At 40.4% G+C, this 18,585-nt stretch overlaps 1 protein-coding gene across 2 annotated transcripts in view; it reads left to right on the forward strand.

Moving 5' to 3' along the window:
- The window catches only part of LOC142291690 (ATP-binding cassette sub-family C member 5-like), a 229,614-nt gene that overhangs the window by 174,018 nt on the left and 37,011 nt on the right, over window positions 1-18,585 (forward strand). For both annotated transcript variants that reach the window (XM_075336404.1, XM_075336405.1), the window contains 9 exons: window positions 1,216-1,304; window positions 1,387-1,465; window positions 3,808-3,989; window positions 7,391-7,537; window positions 8,072-8,201; window positions 10,494-10,647; window positions 10,977-11,105; window positions 13,462-13,648; window positions 15,743-15,832. In XM_075336404.1, the coding sequence (XP_075192519.1) occupies window positions 1,216-1,304; window positions 1,387-1,465; window positions 3,808-3,989; window positions 7,391-7,537; window positions 8,072-8,201; window positions 10,494-10,647; window positions 10,977-11,105; window positions 13,462-13,648; window positions 15,743-15,832 (1,187 nt within the window). The remainder of the gene's footprint in view (window positions 1-1,215; window positions 1,305-1,386; window positions 1,466-3,807; window positions 3,990-7,390; window positions 7,538-8,071; window positions 8,202-10,493; window positions 10,648-10,976; window positions 11,106-13,461; window positions 13,649-15,742; window positions 15,833-18,585) is intronic.

Raw genomic sequence — 18,585 nt, forward strand, 5'->3', positions numbered from 1 at the left:
GTGAGCTGGTAACTAAGGTAAACATCGGGTAACCATACCCGATGTTTACCTTAGTTACCAGTGTCCGCAGCTTCCAGACGCCGGCTCCGTGCAAGCGCAGCGTCGCTTGCACGTCGCTGCTGGCTGGGGGCTGGTCACTGGTCGCTGGTGAGATCTGCCTGTTTGACAGCTCACCAGCGACCATGTAGCGATGCAGCAGCGATCCTGACCAGGTCAGATCGCTGGTCGGATCGCTGCTGCATCGCTAAAGTGTGAAGGTACCCTAAGAGTCCTCCTCTCCTGTCAGATGTCAGGCACGGTCAATAGTATAAGTACTGAACAAAGAAAAAGCTATATTTTTATACAGATAAAAGCACTAACATTTTTCCTTAACCTAGCTTTATATATCCTTATATAGAAAATGGAGAGCCTGCCCAATTGCTTTAAACCATGATGTCAGCCAAAAATTTGTGAAAATCTTTCCAGTATACCTGGCTAACAAATTATGTTATGGAAGGATTCCCCTCTAGCTTCACCGTGAGCCGTCACATCCGGTTACAGCACACATAGCCCATTACAGTGCTGGCTGAGATGCATAGTGTAAAATATTGGGCATTTACCTGCACCCTATCAATATAGCAATAATAACAGCAGAAGATGGGCAAACTATGGTAGTGCCCATAAAAAGGATTCCCAGTTTGCCACCTAGTATCAGCTGTGGTGATGCTGTGAGTTGGGAAACTTGCAGCAAAAAAAAAACACACCAAGGCTGCAGTGTGAGAACTTACCTTTAAAATGCATGCAGTGCTGAAATGAACCTCCTATTGAGCACATCTAGGTCATCATTAGTCAGCAATTACAAAGGGAGCTGCCAGCAGTGGATCTTGATGAATTGCGTGCCCAACTTTCAGAATGGCAAAACATTCCTCAGATAATTATTAATTAAGTATAGGTATATACAGTACATGCTTGTATTCCTGCACAGGATGCTCATACTTTGTACTGATTAATTGAGGTGTTTTGAAATGTTTGTTTTCATTTTTTTTAATTTTGTATTGTTTCCAATTGTTATAATTTGCATATTTATTAACGTACCTATCGATCTTGTGGTTTCCATAATTCCATGACTTCGACATCTTCTTCTTGGTGTTACAATTTCAATGTGGAGGATTGTATATTAAACTTGCAAAGTTAAACAACAGCAATAATATTCATGAATAACATTTAATGTTATAGACATGACTGTAAAAACCATGGATCCTGAAGAAGTGAATCTTATCAATGTAATGGCCGCTGATCTTCCCATTGAGATGCCTAAAATAGAAGTGAGAGAAATTGATAGCTCAAATGAAACAAATGGAAGATTCTACAGTTAATTTTCACAGACAAATCTTTCATCTGTTACAGGCAAATCTAGCGGCGGGTGACAGTGCTGTGAATGGTCATGTAAAAGATTCAGAAGCAGATGTGGTAGCTGAAAGTTATGGTATGTATATATTGTGCTTGATAAAGATTTTTTTTTCCAATGCATACAAAGTTTTGAAACTAACACTCAGCCTCTAAGAAATTATTGTGGAGACACGGGGGTCAGTTGGTGTGCTCACCCGCTGGCCCGGCCGCCTTTAGAAAGACCGCATGTGACCATGTGACGCGCCCACAGAGTCTGGGGGGTTACTTCTCACTGGGCCGGTGTAGGAATAGTGATGTCACAGCGGCCAGGCCCGGTTACATGACCCTAGCGGTGTTAATAAAGATGGAGGGGTTATATACAGGGAAGAATTTGTCACGCCACCTGTGGTTTGCGGCTAAAATAGGAGCCGCCACTGCAGAAGGTGTCCTCTGGGGCAGATGATAGCGCAGCTCGGTTGGTGCAGCTCTCCATAGGCAGAGTTCAGGCCTCAGGGATGTTGGCAGTAGTACTCCCCTGCTGCTGTGCAGCCAAGACGATGGTAAGGCGCAGGAATGATTGGACGACACAGAGGTTACAGTCAAAGTTCTTTTACTCACTGAAATGTCACCGCCTTTGGACTGAGGAGACTCGCTGTCATGGGCCCTAGCCGATCCCGGATAGTTCGGAGGTCAGAGCCGGTGCTTCCCTCTCTGAGTCCTTTCTACTTGCGCTGTGTTGTGTGGGTCTGTGCTGCTTGAAGTTACGCTGGGACCTTCTACCTTGTATTGGCTCCGGTTCTTGCCTGTATGGCAGGCAGTGCGAGTCATTTACTGGTGCCGCTCTTTGGTCACGGCTCCTGGCTCTAGTATGCTGTTGTGCCCCGGGCACTTTGTGTGGGCCAGGAGACTTGCAATCTCCTGCCCTGCGGATTCTGCTGATGGGACTTGCAGTACCCACAGAGCCTAGGGCTCCGCACACTGTTGTCTGTACTCAGTCCTGAGGGAGCTATGGCGCAGCTCTCTCCTCAGTCACCATCTTCTCTCCACCCCTCACTTGTCCCTTCGACTTTCTGTCTCTTTGTGTGTGTGTGTGTGTGTGTGTATCGCCTTACTCCCGATTCTATAGCTACACCCCCTCAGGTAGCTGAACTAGTGGGCAGGAGGTCCACTACTTTGTGATGGCCACCCCCAGAACCCTACCCTAACCCAGTCCCAGTTTGAGGGCAACTGACTGTGTGTTTTGTGGATTGTGGTGGTTACCGGCAATGACCTCCTCCATACCCGGAATGAATACTGCACCTCAGTTGAGGTGCAGTACACTGTGGTGACTGAAGCCTCAGGGGCGCCACACATGGACCAGGGCTCATCCCAACTGAGCACCCAAAATCTTTACCTGTGGACAGCACACTACTCAGACAACACAGGTTAGACTTTATTTGATCCCCAACAGTCAGAGGCATATAACACAAAACCATGAAAATCACATGATGTAACAGGCAACAGAATCTCACCCTTCCGCTGACTCACCAGGGATTAGAATATTCGGGCCTTTGGAGCTTCCAGTGCCACATACCCCTAATCAGCAGCACCTTGCTTTTGGTAGACATGCACCGAGAACATGACAGTGACAAGCATAGGAAGCTTCAGGAGCACAGCAAAGTCTGTAGCCAGGTAACAGAATCATCCCAAGCTGGGTTTCTTCCTGCCAAATCCTATAATCCTCAGCGGTGCTCCTGCACAATAAATCAAGTTTCTGATCCCCTAACTGACACCAAAGTGCCTAGGCTTGGTAAAGGACTTCCAACCAGGACAGAAAACCCTAGATTGAAGCCAAGTAGCAAAAGAACACCCTGGTGACTCAAGCAGTCACTTTTTATATCACCTGGGCACTCATCTCTGGATATTATGGTCTTACCAGATTAGTGGAAAAAGGCTGTGCTCTTATTGGGGGGCATTCCAATCTGCATAGTTAATTCTCCTGTATAATTCTCCTCTGAGTAAGGTAGACAGAGAGTCTGAGGGATTTACATTAAATTAGCAATACCCAACCTCAGAGAATGGAAGGCTCCAATGAGTCCTGCAGAAAACAATGACTTAACAAACATGAGTTACCACACAAAAGGGACTCATGCCTGGCCAAATTAAGAACATTAACTCCTGGCAGACATTGAACAGAGCTGTGTCTTTACAGTGATCAAATAATTCCCTGAGACTGGAGTAGGTATTTCAGAGACTGGAGTAGTCATTAAAATTGTCATGATGTGTTTAATTTGGGGAAACCACTTATTATATTAATATTTACATTGTTTTTGTATAATTGGGTTATTGTAAACAGTAAAACGTTTGTGAATTTGGCTATTAAACCTAATTTGCAATAGTGATTGAATTATTTTGTAACTCTGTAGGTTAGCGTCACCTATATTTTTTACATGTTCACAGGTCTAATGCAAATAGAAGAGAAGGGCGATGGTATTGTGCCATCAAAGATATATGGAGCATACATTAAAGCAGCTGGAGGAGTTCTTGTGGTCACAATAAATGCTATATTGTTTGTGCTGACCACAGGCAGTGCAGCCTTCAGCAACTGGTGGCTAAGTTACTGGATTAAACAGGGCAGCGGGGTAAGAAAGATATTGTTCTTTTGTCATTTATGTAGTGTGGTGTTATGTGTATGTCAAGCTGTGATGATGACATCTAATCAAAAGAAGAAGTAGGCATGAGGGTAAGGAAGGCTATTCACAGGTCTCCCATCCATCGGCCACAGATTACTGACCTCACAGATGGACTTGAGTCCTGCCAATTGATTCTCCCATCCCTATTATTATTTTTTTTCCAAATGAGTGAACATTTGTTTTTTGTGCAAATATTTTTCTATATACAGCCATGGCCAAAAGTGTTGCCACCCTTGAAATTGTTCCAGAAAATGAAGTATTTTTCCCAGAAAATTATTCCAATTACACGTGTTTTGTTATACACTCATTTATTTCCTTTGTGTGTATTGGAACAACACAAAAAAAGGAAAAAAGGCAAATTGGACATAATTTCACACATAACCCCAAAATGGGCCAGACTAAATTGTTGACACACTCAACTTAAGAGTTGGTTGCACACCCTTTGGAATAAATAACTGCAATCAATCACTTCCTATAACCATCAACAAGTTTCTTACAACTCTCACCCAGAATTTTGGATCACTCTTCTTTTGCAAACTGCTCCACGTCTCTCAGATATGAAGGATGCCTTCTCCCAACAGCAATTTTATGATCTCTCCACTTCAGAACTTTCCAACACTTTGTTTCCATCCATTTCTGGGTGCTTCTTGAAGTATGTTTGGGGCCATTGTCCTGCTGGAAGACCCATGACCAAGGACACAAATCCATCTTTCAGACACTGGGCACTACTTTGCTACCCAAAATACTTTAGCAATCTTCAGATTTCATGATGCCTTGCACACAGTCAAGGCACCCAGTGCCAAAGGCAGCAAAACAAGCCAATAACATCTTTGAACTTCCACAATATCTGAATGTAGGTACTGTGTTCTTTTCTTTGCAGGTCTCATTCCATTTTCAGTAAACAGTAGAATGATGTGCTTTACCATAAAGCTCTATCTTGCTTACATGTGTTCACAAAACACATTCCCGGTAGGATTTTGGTTTATTTACATACATTTTGTCATACTGCAGTATTTCTTTTTTATGTTTCTGTGTCAGCAGTGGGGTCCTTCTGGTTCTCCTGCCATAACTTCTTATATCATTTAAAAGCTGACAGATAGTTTGTGCTGACACTGATGCATTTTGAGCCTACAGGACAGCTTGAATTTTTTGGGGAACTTTATTGGGGCTGCTTTTCTACCATCTGGGCTATTCTGCGTTGCAACCTTTTATCAATTTATCTCGTCCGTCTTTATCCAGAGACATTAGCTACATTCCCATGGGTTGTGACCTTCTTGATTATGTTGCACACTCTGGACAAAGGATTTCAATATCTCTCATGATGCACTTGTAACCGGGAGATTATTGATATTTTTCAACAATTTTTTTTTTCTCAAGTCCTGAGGCAGTTCTATTTTCCTCTTTCTGTTCTCTATGCTTAGTGTGGCACACACAGACACACAATGCAAAGATTGAGCCAACTTCTCCCCTGTTTATTTGGTTTCAGGGGTGATTTTCATATTGCCCACATCTGTTACTTGACACACATTAGTTTAAACGAGCATCACTTGCTTGAAACAAAAATTACCCAAAATTTTGGGAAGGTGCCAACAATTTTCTCCAGCCCATTTCAAGAGTGCCAATAATTTCAGACATGGCTGTATTCACTAAAGCTTTTTACATGTTTTCTTTCTTTTTTTTTCATTTAGAAAATTATAAAAACAGTGTTAGAGTTACAGATTCAGAATCAACAACAGTGGTACTCTGTGGTCTTCTCTTCTGATTTCTGATACAAGAGAAAGGAATAGATCCATCCATTTATTCATTGTTATCCAGCTAATTTGTCATGACAAGTTTTCAGTTGCAGATAAGATAAGATTAAGCTAAAGTAAAGGCCACGTCTCACTAAGCAACATCGCTAGCAACATCGATGCTGAGGCACGACTTTTGTGACGCAGCAACGATGTTGCTAGCGATGTTGCTGTGTGTGACATCCAGCAACAACCTGGCCCCTGCTGTGAGGTCGCTGGTTGTTGCTGAATGTCCTGGACCATTTTTTAGTTGTTGCTCTCCCGCTGTGAAGCACACATCGCTGTGTGTGACAGCGAGAGAGCAACAACTGAATGTGCAGTGAGCAGGGAGCCGGCTGCTGCGGACGCTGGAAACCAATGTAAATATCGGGTAACCAAGAAGCCCTTTCCTTGGTTACCCAATATTTACCTTCATTACCAGTGTCCGCCGCTCTCAGGCTGTCAGTGTCGGCTCCCTGCACACATAGCCAGACTACACATCGGATAATTAACCCGATGTGTACTCTGGCAAGGAGTGCAGGGAGCCAGTGCTAAGCAGTGTGCGCTGGTAACCAAGGTAAATATCGGGTTGGTTACCCGATATTTACCTTAGTTACCAAGCGCAGCATCGCCTGCACGCATCGCTGCTGGCTGGGGGCTGGTCACTGGTTGCTGGTGAGATCTGCCTGTGTGACAGCTCACCAGCAACCCGTGTAGCAATGCTCCAGCGATCCCTGCCAGGTCAGGCTGCTGGTGGGATCACTGGAGCGTCGCTTAGTGTGACAGTACCTTAAGGTGCACATTGTGACTGTGGACTAAACCAATAGTATACGTCAAGAGCTTTTTGCGACATATGCTCTAATGTATATTACACAAGCAACCATTCACCAGACAGAGGTTGAAAGATTGTCTGGCCTGTATACCACTGTATATTGCTTGTTTAACCACAGCAGAAGACTATGCTTTCCTATACAGAATATATATATACTAATGCTTTCCTATACAGAAGACCACTGCAAAGAAACATACTAAATGCATGGGTCTCTATGGTGGACAGACAACTTGACATCCATTCTGATTGTGCCCACTCTCAGGCCTATACCTCCTGAGTGTATGCGCATCACTGTGTGCACACTGAGCCGCTGAACTTGCACTAGAGGAGAGCTAAGTAGTTACTCCTGCTTTGTAAAATATGTAGCAACAGCAAATAATGCAGGTATTGGACTGTGGTGCCAAGGGCCCACCAGAGACATTGATTCAGGGGGCCCACTGATCAGCTACATGAAGAATTACTTAACGCCTGTTCACAAATTTGCCTATGCTTCTATATAATATTGAACACTGCTCGTGGATGGGGTGGAGCATTAACCCTTGTTTACCCACTTGTTTCTCTGTGGGTCAGTCCAAGCATGTGCCACAGCATGGTATACTATATTAGTGGGCTGTATTTTCATCCTTTAGTTGAGCGTACCTATGCATGTGTGCAGTCGAGCCTGCATATTAGTGCTTTCTAGTCAATGATTTCAAATGATTATATACAGTATAATAAATGTTGTTGGGTTTACACTGTTTTATCTTTAGAACATGTCTATTGCTACAGCCAACTGGACGCAATCAAGTGGAAGTATGAAGGACAACCCTGACCTGCATTTCTATATTTATATTTATGCCATATCTATGGTGGCTGTTCTTGTGATGAGATTTGTACGAGGTTATGTCTTTGTTAAGGTAAAGTTGGGGTTTTTTTCCCCACTAAACTATTAGTTCTAAAGATTATCATGATATTGCCAAAATTGAAACTGCTGGTTGCTTCTGATATAAACACTTCAGTACATCACCATTTGCGTAAATAGAGGTAGACCAATTTTCTCCAATGGTCACAAACATTATTAATTTTTTATACCTACAATTATATTATATTATATAATTATATTATATTGTATTATATTATATTGAGTCATGTCAGTCAGGGAAACAAAAATCACTAATGAACTGTAGTTGTCCACGGTGCTCCATTCTAAGACCCGCCAAATGTGATCAGGTAGATGCTAATTTAGGTTACTTAAAGCAATACCCGAAATGTTATGTTTTTAATGATGTTAAGCTAAAAAGTGTTTTCACTGTTTGGTGTCCAAGGTTGAAGACTCCAAGCTGCTAAAAACACTTATTCAGCACCTGACCTTTTTTGGGGCATTTTCAGCACCCCTGAATGAAATAAGAGGAAGTCTATTATATTTGTTTGTTTTTTTTTCTTAAATATAGAGTACCCTGAGAGCCTCAACAAAACTACATGATCTTCTGTTTGAAAAAGTCCTTTGTAGCCCTATAAAACTGTTTGACACAACCCCTCTTGGTCGTATTCTGAACAGATTCACCAAGGATGTAGATGAGGGTACGTACATGGGATGTCTATTAATTCACATTTATATTTCACACTTGTGAGGAAGGGTAACCTTCACATTTCCAGTTGTTATGACTTCTGTAGATTGTACCACCGAAAGACCTTCCAGTGTCGCTGGGCACCTGGAAACTCAGATTTCTGGTTGCTAGTTTGCAGTGGGAGGAGGTGGCAATCGTCAGCCTGGGTCCACGCAGAGCCAGCCTCTGAAGGACTTGGATTAAAACTGTGTATTCCACCTTGTGGCTTTGAACTATACTCCATGTAATGCAGAGAAGTATCCTTAGCTAAGAATAGTCGAGGTTCTGACTAGTGGCATAGCAGACAAAAGGATCTGAAATGTAGAAATGATTCCTAGCCCTTATTGATTGGTGAAACCCTATAGGTGCTGTGTAGATCGGGCAGGCTTCACAGACACCCATGGTAGCACAGAGGAAGGGGCTCATTGCTGACAGTCACTTTTACCCAGTCCAAATTGGTTGACCTCTATCATTTGATAAGGCCCTCTAAGGCCAGTTAAGGTTGGCAGCATGTGGTACAATTTTTCATAAAATAACAAAACTGTAAAAAAGACTAGTCATTGTTGTACTCACCATAGAGGCAGACTTCACCGCTAATTAGGAGCCCTGAGTGAGAGGGGGCTAGGTGCTGAACTAATTTTCTTGCTTTCTTCTAGAGCCCCAGCATTTTCCTGCAGCCATCACTACAGACAGCTCAGTAGAGAGTTCTTAAAGCTTCCATTTAGTTCAATAATTGCTGTAATCATTCACAAGATTTAAGTGCCCCCTAGTGGTGACGGCAGGCAGCCAGTTTTGTCATACATGGTGTTAAAAGCAGGAGATTTGCGGAAGCATGATTTATCAGTGTGCTTATCCCATTTGTATGGTATTCAACGTAAGTCTCACATTTATAAAGCCATAATATAAAAATCCTGTTTTCTATTTGAAAAAGACCTGACCTCTAAGCATATGGTAGAGTTCTCAACGGGGTGTGTGCTCTGCTAATAAACTGTTATCTGCTGTGCAGGAGAGCGCTACTGCCACACTGGATTATAGATAATCCCTTACACAGCTCTGATATGAAATTACAGTGAACAATAATTTAATAAAAAATAACCACATTTGTCAAGTTTTGCTATGGAGTGCAATGATTTCAGTGGATACGCCTGACACTAGTGCTTGTTTACATCACTGCATGATCGATCATTTGACAGACTAAATATAATAAGAGATAGCCTTAAAGGGATTACTTTGCTGTTCTCTATACATGTGATCATCTGTCCAATGGGACAATGGGTTTCTAAATCCAACCTTACATGGTAGATAATCATGTCAACTATGTCCATCTGTTGCATTCGTACAATAATCAAAAGTGTGTTGAGGTTGACAACAATGTATGTGGAGATATCTCATCCTTTTTTGGTGAACTGCAACAAAATTCATCTGATTTCATGTTTTACCCAACACTGATGCATCTATTGTACTAAGACTTTTGCATCTGAGAGTAAGAAAACTGTAGTACGAACCTAACTATTGTCACAATGTGGCTGCAGGATAGAGAGGAACAGGGTGCTCCAATACTGTCCCTCATGTTAGGGGACCCTAGGCTATTCCTTACCTCAGGGTTACCCCTTATGGTGGAGATGCCTTAGTCCCATGCCTGGCTATTCTACTGACCAGAACTAATTTGTTCTCCTCCCCCCAAGGAAGGAAGGGGCAGGATTGTGATGGCAACACAGATAAAAACAAACAGTGAAAAAACAAAACTCAAAAGCCCTGCAAACTCACAGGAACAAACAGTAAGAGACTAAGGAAAAAAGCAAGAGAAATAAGGCAGCAACAAAAGGACAACAAGGGTTAAGACCACAACCGTTCACAGCAATAAAGTACTATAACCACCAGTAAGTTTGGATCACACCACCAGACCAGTATAGACTAGCCACAGCTGGCATTAATGGAATTGTCCAGCCAGCATATAAAGAAGGGGATCAAATCGGACTGGCTCCCCAACAGCATGTGATCAAAAAAGATTAAATAGCAGCCCATCAAGGATTAACGCTTGCTAGCCTGCCTATGAACTACAAGTCTGTGGGTTGACGCCCGGGTCTCCCTGGGCTGATCACAGACATCAGAGACATTTGCAGAGAGAGTGCCAGAATCTGTAATCTCCACAGATCCTGACATTGCTGACAATTGGTGGTCTGCAAAATCCTCCTTATGACAATTATACTGTAGAAATTACATTTTTTACTTAATCTCTTTTTTCTAATGTTATTACTTATTACAGTTGACATACGCCTTCCAAGCCAAATGGAACAACTCATGCAGAATCTGATCCTTGTCCTCTTCTGCCTCGGGATCATTAGCTCCGTATTTCCCTGGTTTCTTATATCTGTGGTACCGCTGAGCGCTGTCTTCTACGTAGTAAATAGAGCTTCCAGGTAAGGGCTGGTGACTTGGGTTGTGTTCCAACATCTCAATCTACTTATGTTGACTCTTTTGATTGTACAATCAAGTATTGATAAAGGTTTGATTTTTTCAGTATCTGTTTTCAGTGTTAAACAGTACTTTAAAGTCACACTAATTATGGAGATGGAGTGGTTTCAGCCATCACTTCTCAGTGGTGGATGAACCACATTTTAAGTTTAAAGTATTACTTTATGTTTTCTATTTCTTTGTGAATTGGTTTGTGTTAAGTTTAAGCTCATTATCAGTTACTACCTTTGTAGTTTTGTAGTTCACCTATTTTTTTTGTCAATCATGTTTACAGAGTGCTAATTCGTGAGTTAAAACGCCTGGATAATATAACTCATTCTCCATTCATATCTCATATCACGTCCACTTTACAAGGAATAACAACCATACAAGCCTATAATAAGACTGATGAATGTCTTACTAAGTAAGTTCTTTATATTTCTAAAAGGACAGATATCCCTAAAGTATAGCAACTTGGCCAACCTACTCTGAAAAATGATATATTTTAATGAATAACCTAATACAATATTACAACTTGTTTTGATCAACTACTTACTTCCTAGTACAAACATCAATTGTTTAATAAGATTGATCCCATGACACCTGAAATATTTGAGACATGACTGTGGTGATATAGTCAATCACAAGCAGCAAATTTGCTGCATAATTTTCCACAACTGTCCTATTCATTACTGTAATTCATTTGGTTGCAGAATCACCGTCTTTCAGAATTCTGCTATACCTGAAGATAGCTTGACGATATGTGGTTTTGGTTATCTCCAGGTCACAAGAGAAGGGCCTACTGAAAGTGCTCATAGGCAGCTGGCTCATTTTTTCTAGAAGACAAGTGCATCTCAATAAATCAGAATATCATCAAAAAGTTAATTTATTTCAGTAATTCAATACAAAAAGAGAAATCCATATATTATATTGAGTCATTACAGAGTGATCTATTTTAAGTGTTTATTTCTGTTAATGTTGTTGATTATGGCTTACAGCCAATGAAAACCCAAAAGTCATTATCTCAGAAAATTAGAATAATTACCACAAAACACCTGCAATGGCTTCCTAAATGTTTAAAATGGTCCCTTAGTCTGGTTCAGTGGGCTACACAATCATGGGGAAGACTGCTAACTTGACATATATCCAGAAGGCAGACATTGACACAATCCACAAGGAGGATAAGCCACAAAAGGTCATTGCTAAAGACGTTGGCTGTTGACAGAGTGTTGTATTCAAGCATATTAATGGAAAGTTAAGTGGAAGGAAACGTGTGGTAGAAAAAGGTGCACAAGCAACTGGGATAACCGCAGGCTTGATTGGATTGTTAAGAAAGGGCCATTCAAAAATTTGTGCGAGATTCACAAGGAATGGACTGCTGGTGGAGTCAGTGCTTCAAAAAGCACCACACACACACATATCCAGGACATGGGCTACAACTGTTGCATTCCATGTGTCAAGTTACTCATGACCAACAGACAACGCCAGAAGCATCTTACCTGGGCCAAAGGGAAAAAAAATGGACTGTTGCTCAGTGGTGCAAGGTGTTGTTTTGGTTTGGGGATCCATGTTATCTGCTGGTGTAGGTCCACTGTGTTTTATTGAGAGCAACGTCAGCACAGCTGTTTACCAGGAAATTTTTGAGCACTTCCTGCTTCCCTCTGCCAACAAGCTTTTTGGAGACGGATATTTCATTTTCCAGCAGAACTTGGCACCTGTCCACACTGTCAAAAGTACCAATACCTGGTTTAATAACCACAGTATCACTGTGTTTGATTGGCCAGCAAACTCGCCTGACCTAAACCCCATAGAGAATCTATGGGGTATTTTCAAGAGGAAGATGTCAGACACCAGACCCAGCAATGCAGATGAGCTGAAGGCTGCTATCAAAGCAACCTGGGCTTCCATAACACCTGAGCAGTGCCACAGGCTGATCGCTCCATGTCGCACCGCATTGATGCAGTAATTCATGCAAAAGGAGCTTTGACCAAGTATTGAGTGCATTTACTGTACAGACTTTTCAGTTGGCCAACATTTTTGAGTTTAAAATCATTTTTTCAGTTGGTCTTATATAATATTCTAATTTTCTGAGATAATGACTTTTGGGTTTTCATTGGCTGTAAGCCATAATCATCAACATTATCAAAAATAATCACTTGAAATAGATCATTCTATTTGTAAGGACTATATATAATGTGTTTTCCTTTTTTTATTGAATTACTGAAATAAATTAACTTTTTGATGATATTTATTGAGATGCACTTGTAGGTTTTTGTCAGTTTAACAAAAATAAGTTTCTGTACCCGTCTGAGACATTTAAAAAAAAAACAAAAAATCAAAAGGGAGTTTATGTGAATGGGCAGAATCACCTAAACATACTGGATATATGCAATGTACCTTTAGCCTTAAAAAATGACATTTTCTAATTCAAAATATTTATGAATTAATTTCTATTTTTTTTTCTATTCTTTGAGAATACCTTTTAGTAAAGTTTAATATTTTCCTTCATTGGCACTTTCTGTACCTTGCATTATTTCATTCCTTCCAATATCTGCATCTTTACAAGTCCATCATTCTCATGCCACCCAATCCACAGGCAGATATTTCTTTACATTGAAAAAACAGTCTACCCGGGCTTTTAATGAGCAATGAAATATGGATACTGCATATATCTTGTTTTGAGGATATTCATGTATTGTATATAATTTTATATATTGCTAGTAAATCATATTTATGTTTTTCAGTTTAAATATATATATGTATGTCTTTGTCTTTTCAAGATATCAGAAACTATTAGATGCCAACCAAGTGCCGTATTTCCTCTTCAGCTGTGCAACTCGTTGGTTGGCAGTGCGCCTAGATCTGATTAGCTTGGCTGTCATCACATTGACTGCTGTGTGCATGGTGTTCATGCATGGACATATAGACGCAGCCTATGCCGGCCTTGCCATGTCTTACGCAGTCCAGGTACAAGATGCTATAATGTTCTACTTCTATTTAAAGCTCCACTCCAGGCTTTACTAGGGATCATGTATATGAGTGTGTTGAATATAGTTACATACTCACCATTCGGCGTCTTCTGTTTTCAACTTCGTTCCAGTCACTCTGGCAAAACGTTAAGGCTTTTGTAAACCGCCAGATCACTGTGTGTTACTGAAGCCACTTTTCTTAATTCAATTCTACAAGCTACACAGCCATGTTATGAATTCCAATAGCCTTGCATTTAGAAGATTTTAAAAAATGTCAGCCTCACACAGCAACCACTGTGTGATTTGGCAGATAGCAACTGCAGTCACGTGAGGTCGAAGCGAGGCTGAAAGCTTCTACTGGTGAGTATGAGGCTACATACAGTACACTTACATTCGTCATCCCTAACAAAGGGATAAAAAACAATACTCTGTAGTGTCGTGCTCTAATCCCTTCACCACCCGGCGATTTTCCATTTTTCATTTTTTCCTACCCTTCTTCCAAGAGCCATAACTTTTTTATCTTTCCTTCAACACAGCCATCTGAGGGCTTGTTTCTGCAGGTCGAGATTGCAAGAAAAGTGCAATTGCAAGATTGTTTTAGGGGTTTTTTATTTACCATGTTTGCTATATGGTAAATCTGACCTAGCATTATGATTCCCCAGGTCAGTACAAATTTGTAGATACCAAACATGTATACTTATACTTTTATCTAAGTGGTAACAAAAATTCAGTAGTTTGTAAAAAAAAAAAAAAAGAATTGTGTTTTTGTCGCCATTTTCCGAGACTCATAGCGGTCTCAGTTTTTGGTATTGGGTCTGCTTATTTTTTACAACTTGAGATGGAATTTTTATTTAAACTATAAATGGTTAGATGTGATATTTTGATTGTCTGTTATTGCATTTTAATGCAATGTTGTGGCGACCAAAAAAACGTAATTCTGGCGTTTTGATTTTTTTCTTGCTCTGCCCTTTATAGATCAGACTAAATGATTTTATATTTTGATAGATCGGGCATTTCTGAAGGCAGCGATACCAACTATGTGTATCTTCTCTTTTAATTATCTTATTTTCAATTAAACAAAAGAGGGGTGATTTGAACTTTTTGGGGTTTTTTTTAATTTCTTCTTTTTTTTTAAACTTTTTTTTACATTTTTTTTATTCATTTTACTAGTCCCCTTAGGGGACTTTATGCCTGCACTATCCCATTGCTTCTGCTGATCAGAGCTCTGAACACGAGAAATGCTGTTTTCCTGTGAATGCTGGCACTCTGCCGGCATTCACAGGAAGAGACTCATCATGGCAGGAGTCATTAGCTGACAGCATTCTATCATGGCAACCCATTGGCATCCCGTGATCATGTATTGGGGCTGCCGATGGCAGCGAGGAATGGCGCAATCCCCACCAGAGCGCGTTTGATCACGCTGCCAGGGTTTGACAGTGTGATCTGAGGGGTACACAGGTGATGGTGTATAAGAGATCCACCCGTGCCGGTTAGCTGCACATGTCTGCTGATCAGATCAGAAGGCATGTGGGAGATAATGCGGGCTCGCTGCGCAAGGTTGCATTAAAGAGGGTGAGGCGACCTAGGACGTATAGGTACGTCTTAGGACATAAAGGAGTTAAGAGATCATCATGCGATTCATTATTGCTGTTCTCTGGGGGGTTTGTTTTATTTTAGTAATTTGCTTCTTTTAGTGACTTTACAATATCTATTTAACTAACTATATATTTTGTCACTTTTTACATTGTTTTTCTTTTATAAATCTTTTTTTATTTTTCCTCGACAACGTTACTCATCCTGATGTTTTAGACACATTCATGAAATGCGACTTTAACCAATGTCACAATTTTTATTTGTCGCATCTCATTTCAGTCCTCCCTGGAGTAAGGTTTTTAGAGGGATTTTCAATTTGGCGATTTTTTACGGCTTTTTAAAAGATTTGGTGCTAAAAAGTACTGAAAAACCGGTTGTAGATAAAAAAGACAATTTAACGAGGCAAAAAAGAAAAGTGACTTGAATGAAGGATGAATCAGTCCTATGTTAACAAAAAACTAGATGAATGGAAACCTAAAAATGTTTCTTATTTTTGCAGCTTACAGGACTGTTTCAGTTTACTGTGCGTTTGGTCACAGAGACAGAAGCCAGATTTACTTCAGTGGAAAGAATTCATTATTATATTGAGGTAAGCTTGTGCTTGTTCTTTAGATGGTTATGTGAAATGTTTTTGTTTTAAAAGATAATTAGCTTTCTATACTACACCACAAAAAATGTCTCCACTATTACAGTTGAGAATAGACAAGTAAAAAACCAAGCATGCCAAGGAAGGGTAAGGAAGGGTCAGGATGTATTTGGTTCAGAATTGTCTATGTAGTACAGTGAGATTTGTGTTTAGTAGGGAACTGAACCCATGTAAGGGCGCACATCAAACCTGAAAGCATCTGGTCAACTTGAAAATGTGTAAGGAAAGCAAAACATATATAGGAGCAAAGTTCTCAGACTGTAGGAAAACCGATATTATCAGTGGACTGGTTATTACTAACAGCAAGCAGCAGACCACGCCCCTGATGTGATGTAACGTCCCAGAAGGGAGGTGGAGCACCAAGAAGCAGATTCACCGTCACAGGTAGCGTAAGGGTGAGGAACAGCACTGTGGATCTCCTCTTTATAGTTAATGTGGGCACGGCCATTAGAACAATATTATATCTCCCCGGAGTAGCCCTTTAAAATTTCTTGGGTTTGTTTTGCTGTATGTTTTGGGTCACTGTCCTGTACTGTGATGCGCCATCCAATCATCTGTGCTGAATTTGGTTGAATCTAAGTAGAAATTATAGCCATGTACACTTCAGAATTCATCCCACTGCTTCTGTCTTCAGTTACATCATCAATAAACAGTAGTGCCCAAGTGCCATTGGAAACCAAGTATACCCATGCCATCATACTGCCTCCACCATGTTTTATAGAGGATGGGGTGTGCTGTGGATTATGAGCCATTTAAAGCCTTTACAATACTTTCTTCTTCCCATCATTCTGGTACAGGTTGATCTTAGTTTCTTCTGTCCAAAGAATGCTTTTTCACAACTGCTTAGGCTTCTTCAGCTGTTTTTCTGGCAAAGTCTAATCTGGCCTTTATGTTTTTAAGGCTAATTAACCCCTTCACGCCGAGTCTGTGTTCACATTCCTGACGAGGCCATATTTTACAATTCTGACCACTGTCATTTTATGCGGTTATAACTATGGAATGCTTCAATTTTTCCCCAGTGATTCTGAGATTGTTTTTTCGTGACACATTGTACTTCATGTTAGTGGTAAATTTTAGCCAACATGATTTGCTTTTATTTATATTTAATTATATTTGCTTTTATTTATTTTATTATAAACAAAGGTTTGACAAAAATGTGAGCATTTTGCAATTTTTGAACTTAATATTTTTATGTCATTAATGTCATATTACACAAAATCATTAAAGAAAACATTTGACAGGTCTTCTTTACATAAGCACCATTTTTGAAACATCTTTTTTGTTGTTAAAAAGTTAGAAGGGTTAAAAATTTATCAGCAATTTCTAATTTTTCCAACAAAATTTACAAAATCATTTTTTAGGGACCACATCACATTTGAAGTTACTTTGAGGGCCCCATTTGACAGAAAATGCCCAAAAGTGACCCCATTTTAAAAACTGCACCCCTCAAAGTACTCAAAACCCACATCCAAGAAGTTTTATAACTCTTTAGGTGCTTCATAGGAACTAAAGCAATGTAGAAGGAAAAAAAACGAAAATTTAACTTTTTTTTCCCAAAAAAATGTTGCTTTAGCCCAAAACATTTCATTTTTACAAGGGTAACAGGAGAAAATGGACCATACAGTTTGTTGGGCAAAATACAAAAATGTAGAAAAATGTGGAAAAAATACATTTTTATCACAAAAATGTTGCTTTAACCCCAGTAGAACATGGACCACACAATTTGTTGTGCAATTTCTCCTAAGTACACAGATACCCCATCTGTGGTGTAAAACTACTGCTTGGGTGCACAGCAGGGCTCAGAAGGAAAGGAGTTCTATTTGAAATTTAGAGCGCCATTTTGTCTGGATAGCTTGCCACCTTGTCACATGTATAGATCACCTGACATTCCAAAAGAGCAGAAACCCCCAAGAAGTGAACACATCTATGGGTGTAGTGATTAGTTTTAACCCTTAGGTGATTCATGGAATTGTATAACATTGGGCTGTGAAAATAAAAAGAAAATACAATTTTTTTCCACTAAAATGTTGCTTTGGCCCCTAAGTTTAAATTTCAAAGAGGGTAATAGGAGAAAATGTACCATACAACTTGTTATACAGTTTCTCGTGCGTTCACCAATACCTGTCACACAGAGTTTTGCCAAAAGTTCACCAACTGTCAGATTGCAGATTCTGACACTCCGCCTGATGGTGTCTCTGGTGTCTGGGATCAACACAGGCAGACTTGAGTGTTGACCTGCTGTCAACCAAGGCTAGCAAGAGTTAATCTCTGTTGGTGTGTTTGCTTCTTTGATCACATGTTGTGGAGAGGCCTATCACATTGCTCCATTCCTATTTATTCTGGTTTAAACCTTCCACCCATTCCAGCTATAGTTTATACTATATAGATCTGTGAAGTGTGGTGTCCTAGACTTACTGGTGAAAGTTGTGCTCATTGCTTGGTGTGGTTGTAGAGTTTATCCCTGTTGTTTTGTAGCTTCCTTCCTGCTTTTGTTTTTCCTCCTGAACCTGTTATTGCCTTTACTTTTGAGCAAAGTTTTGGTTTTCCCTTCTCTGTCTCTTTTTCTGTGAGTTCCATCACACTTCTGCTCCATCCCTCCCTGGGAGAGGGGGAGGGGCAATCATATCAGGACTAGTCAGGAGCAAGACTAGGAAGGAGACTCAGGCCTCTCCACCATCAAGAGTATCCCTGCAATT

This window comes from Anomaloglossus baeobatrachus, chromosome 2, assembly GCF_048569485.1.
Source record: "Anomaloglossus baeobatrachus isolate aAnoBae1 chromosome 2, aAnoBae1.hap1, whole genome shotgun sequence".
Classification (NCBI taxonomy): Eukaryota; Metazoa; Chordata; class Amphibia; order Anura; family Aromobatidae; genus Anomaloglossus; species Anomaloglossus baeobatrachus.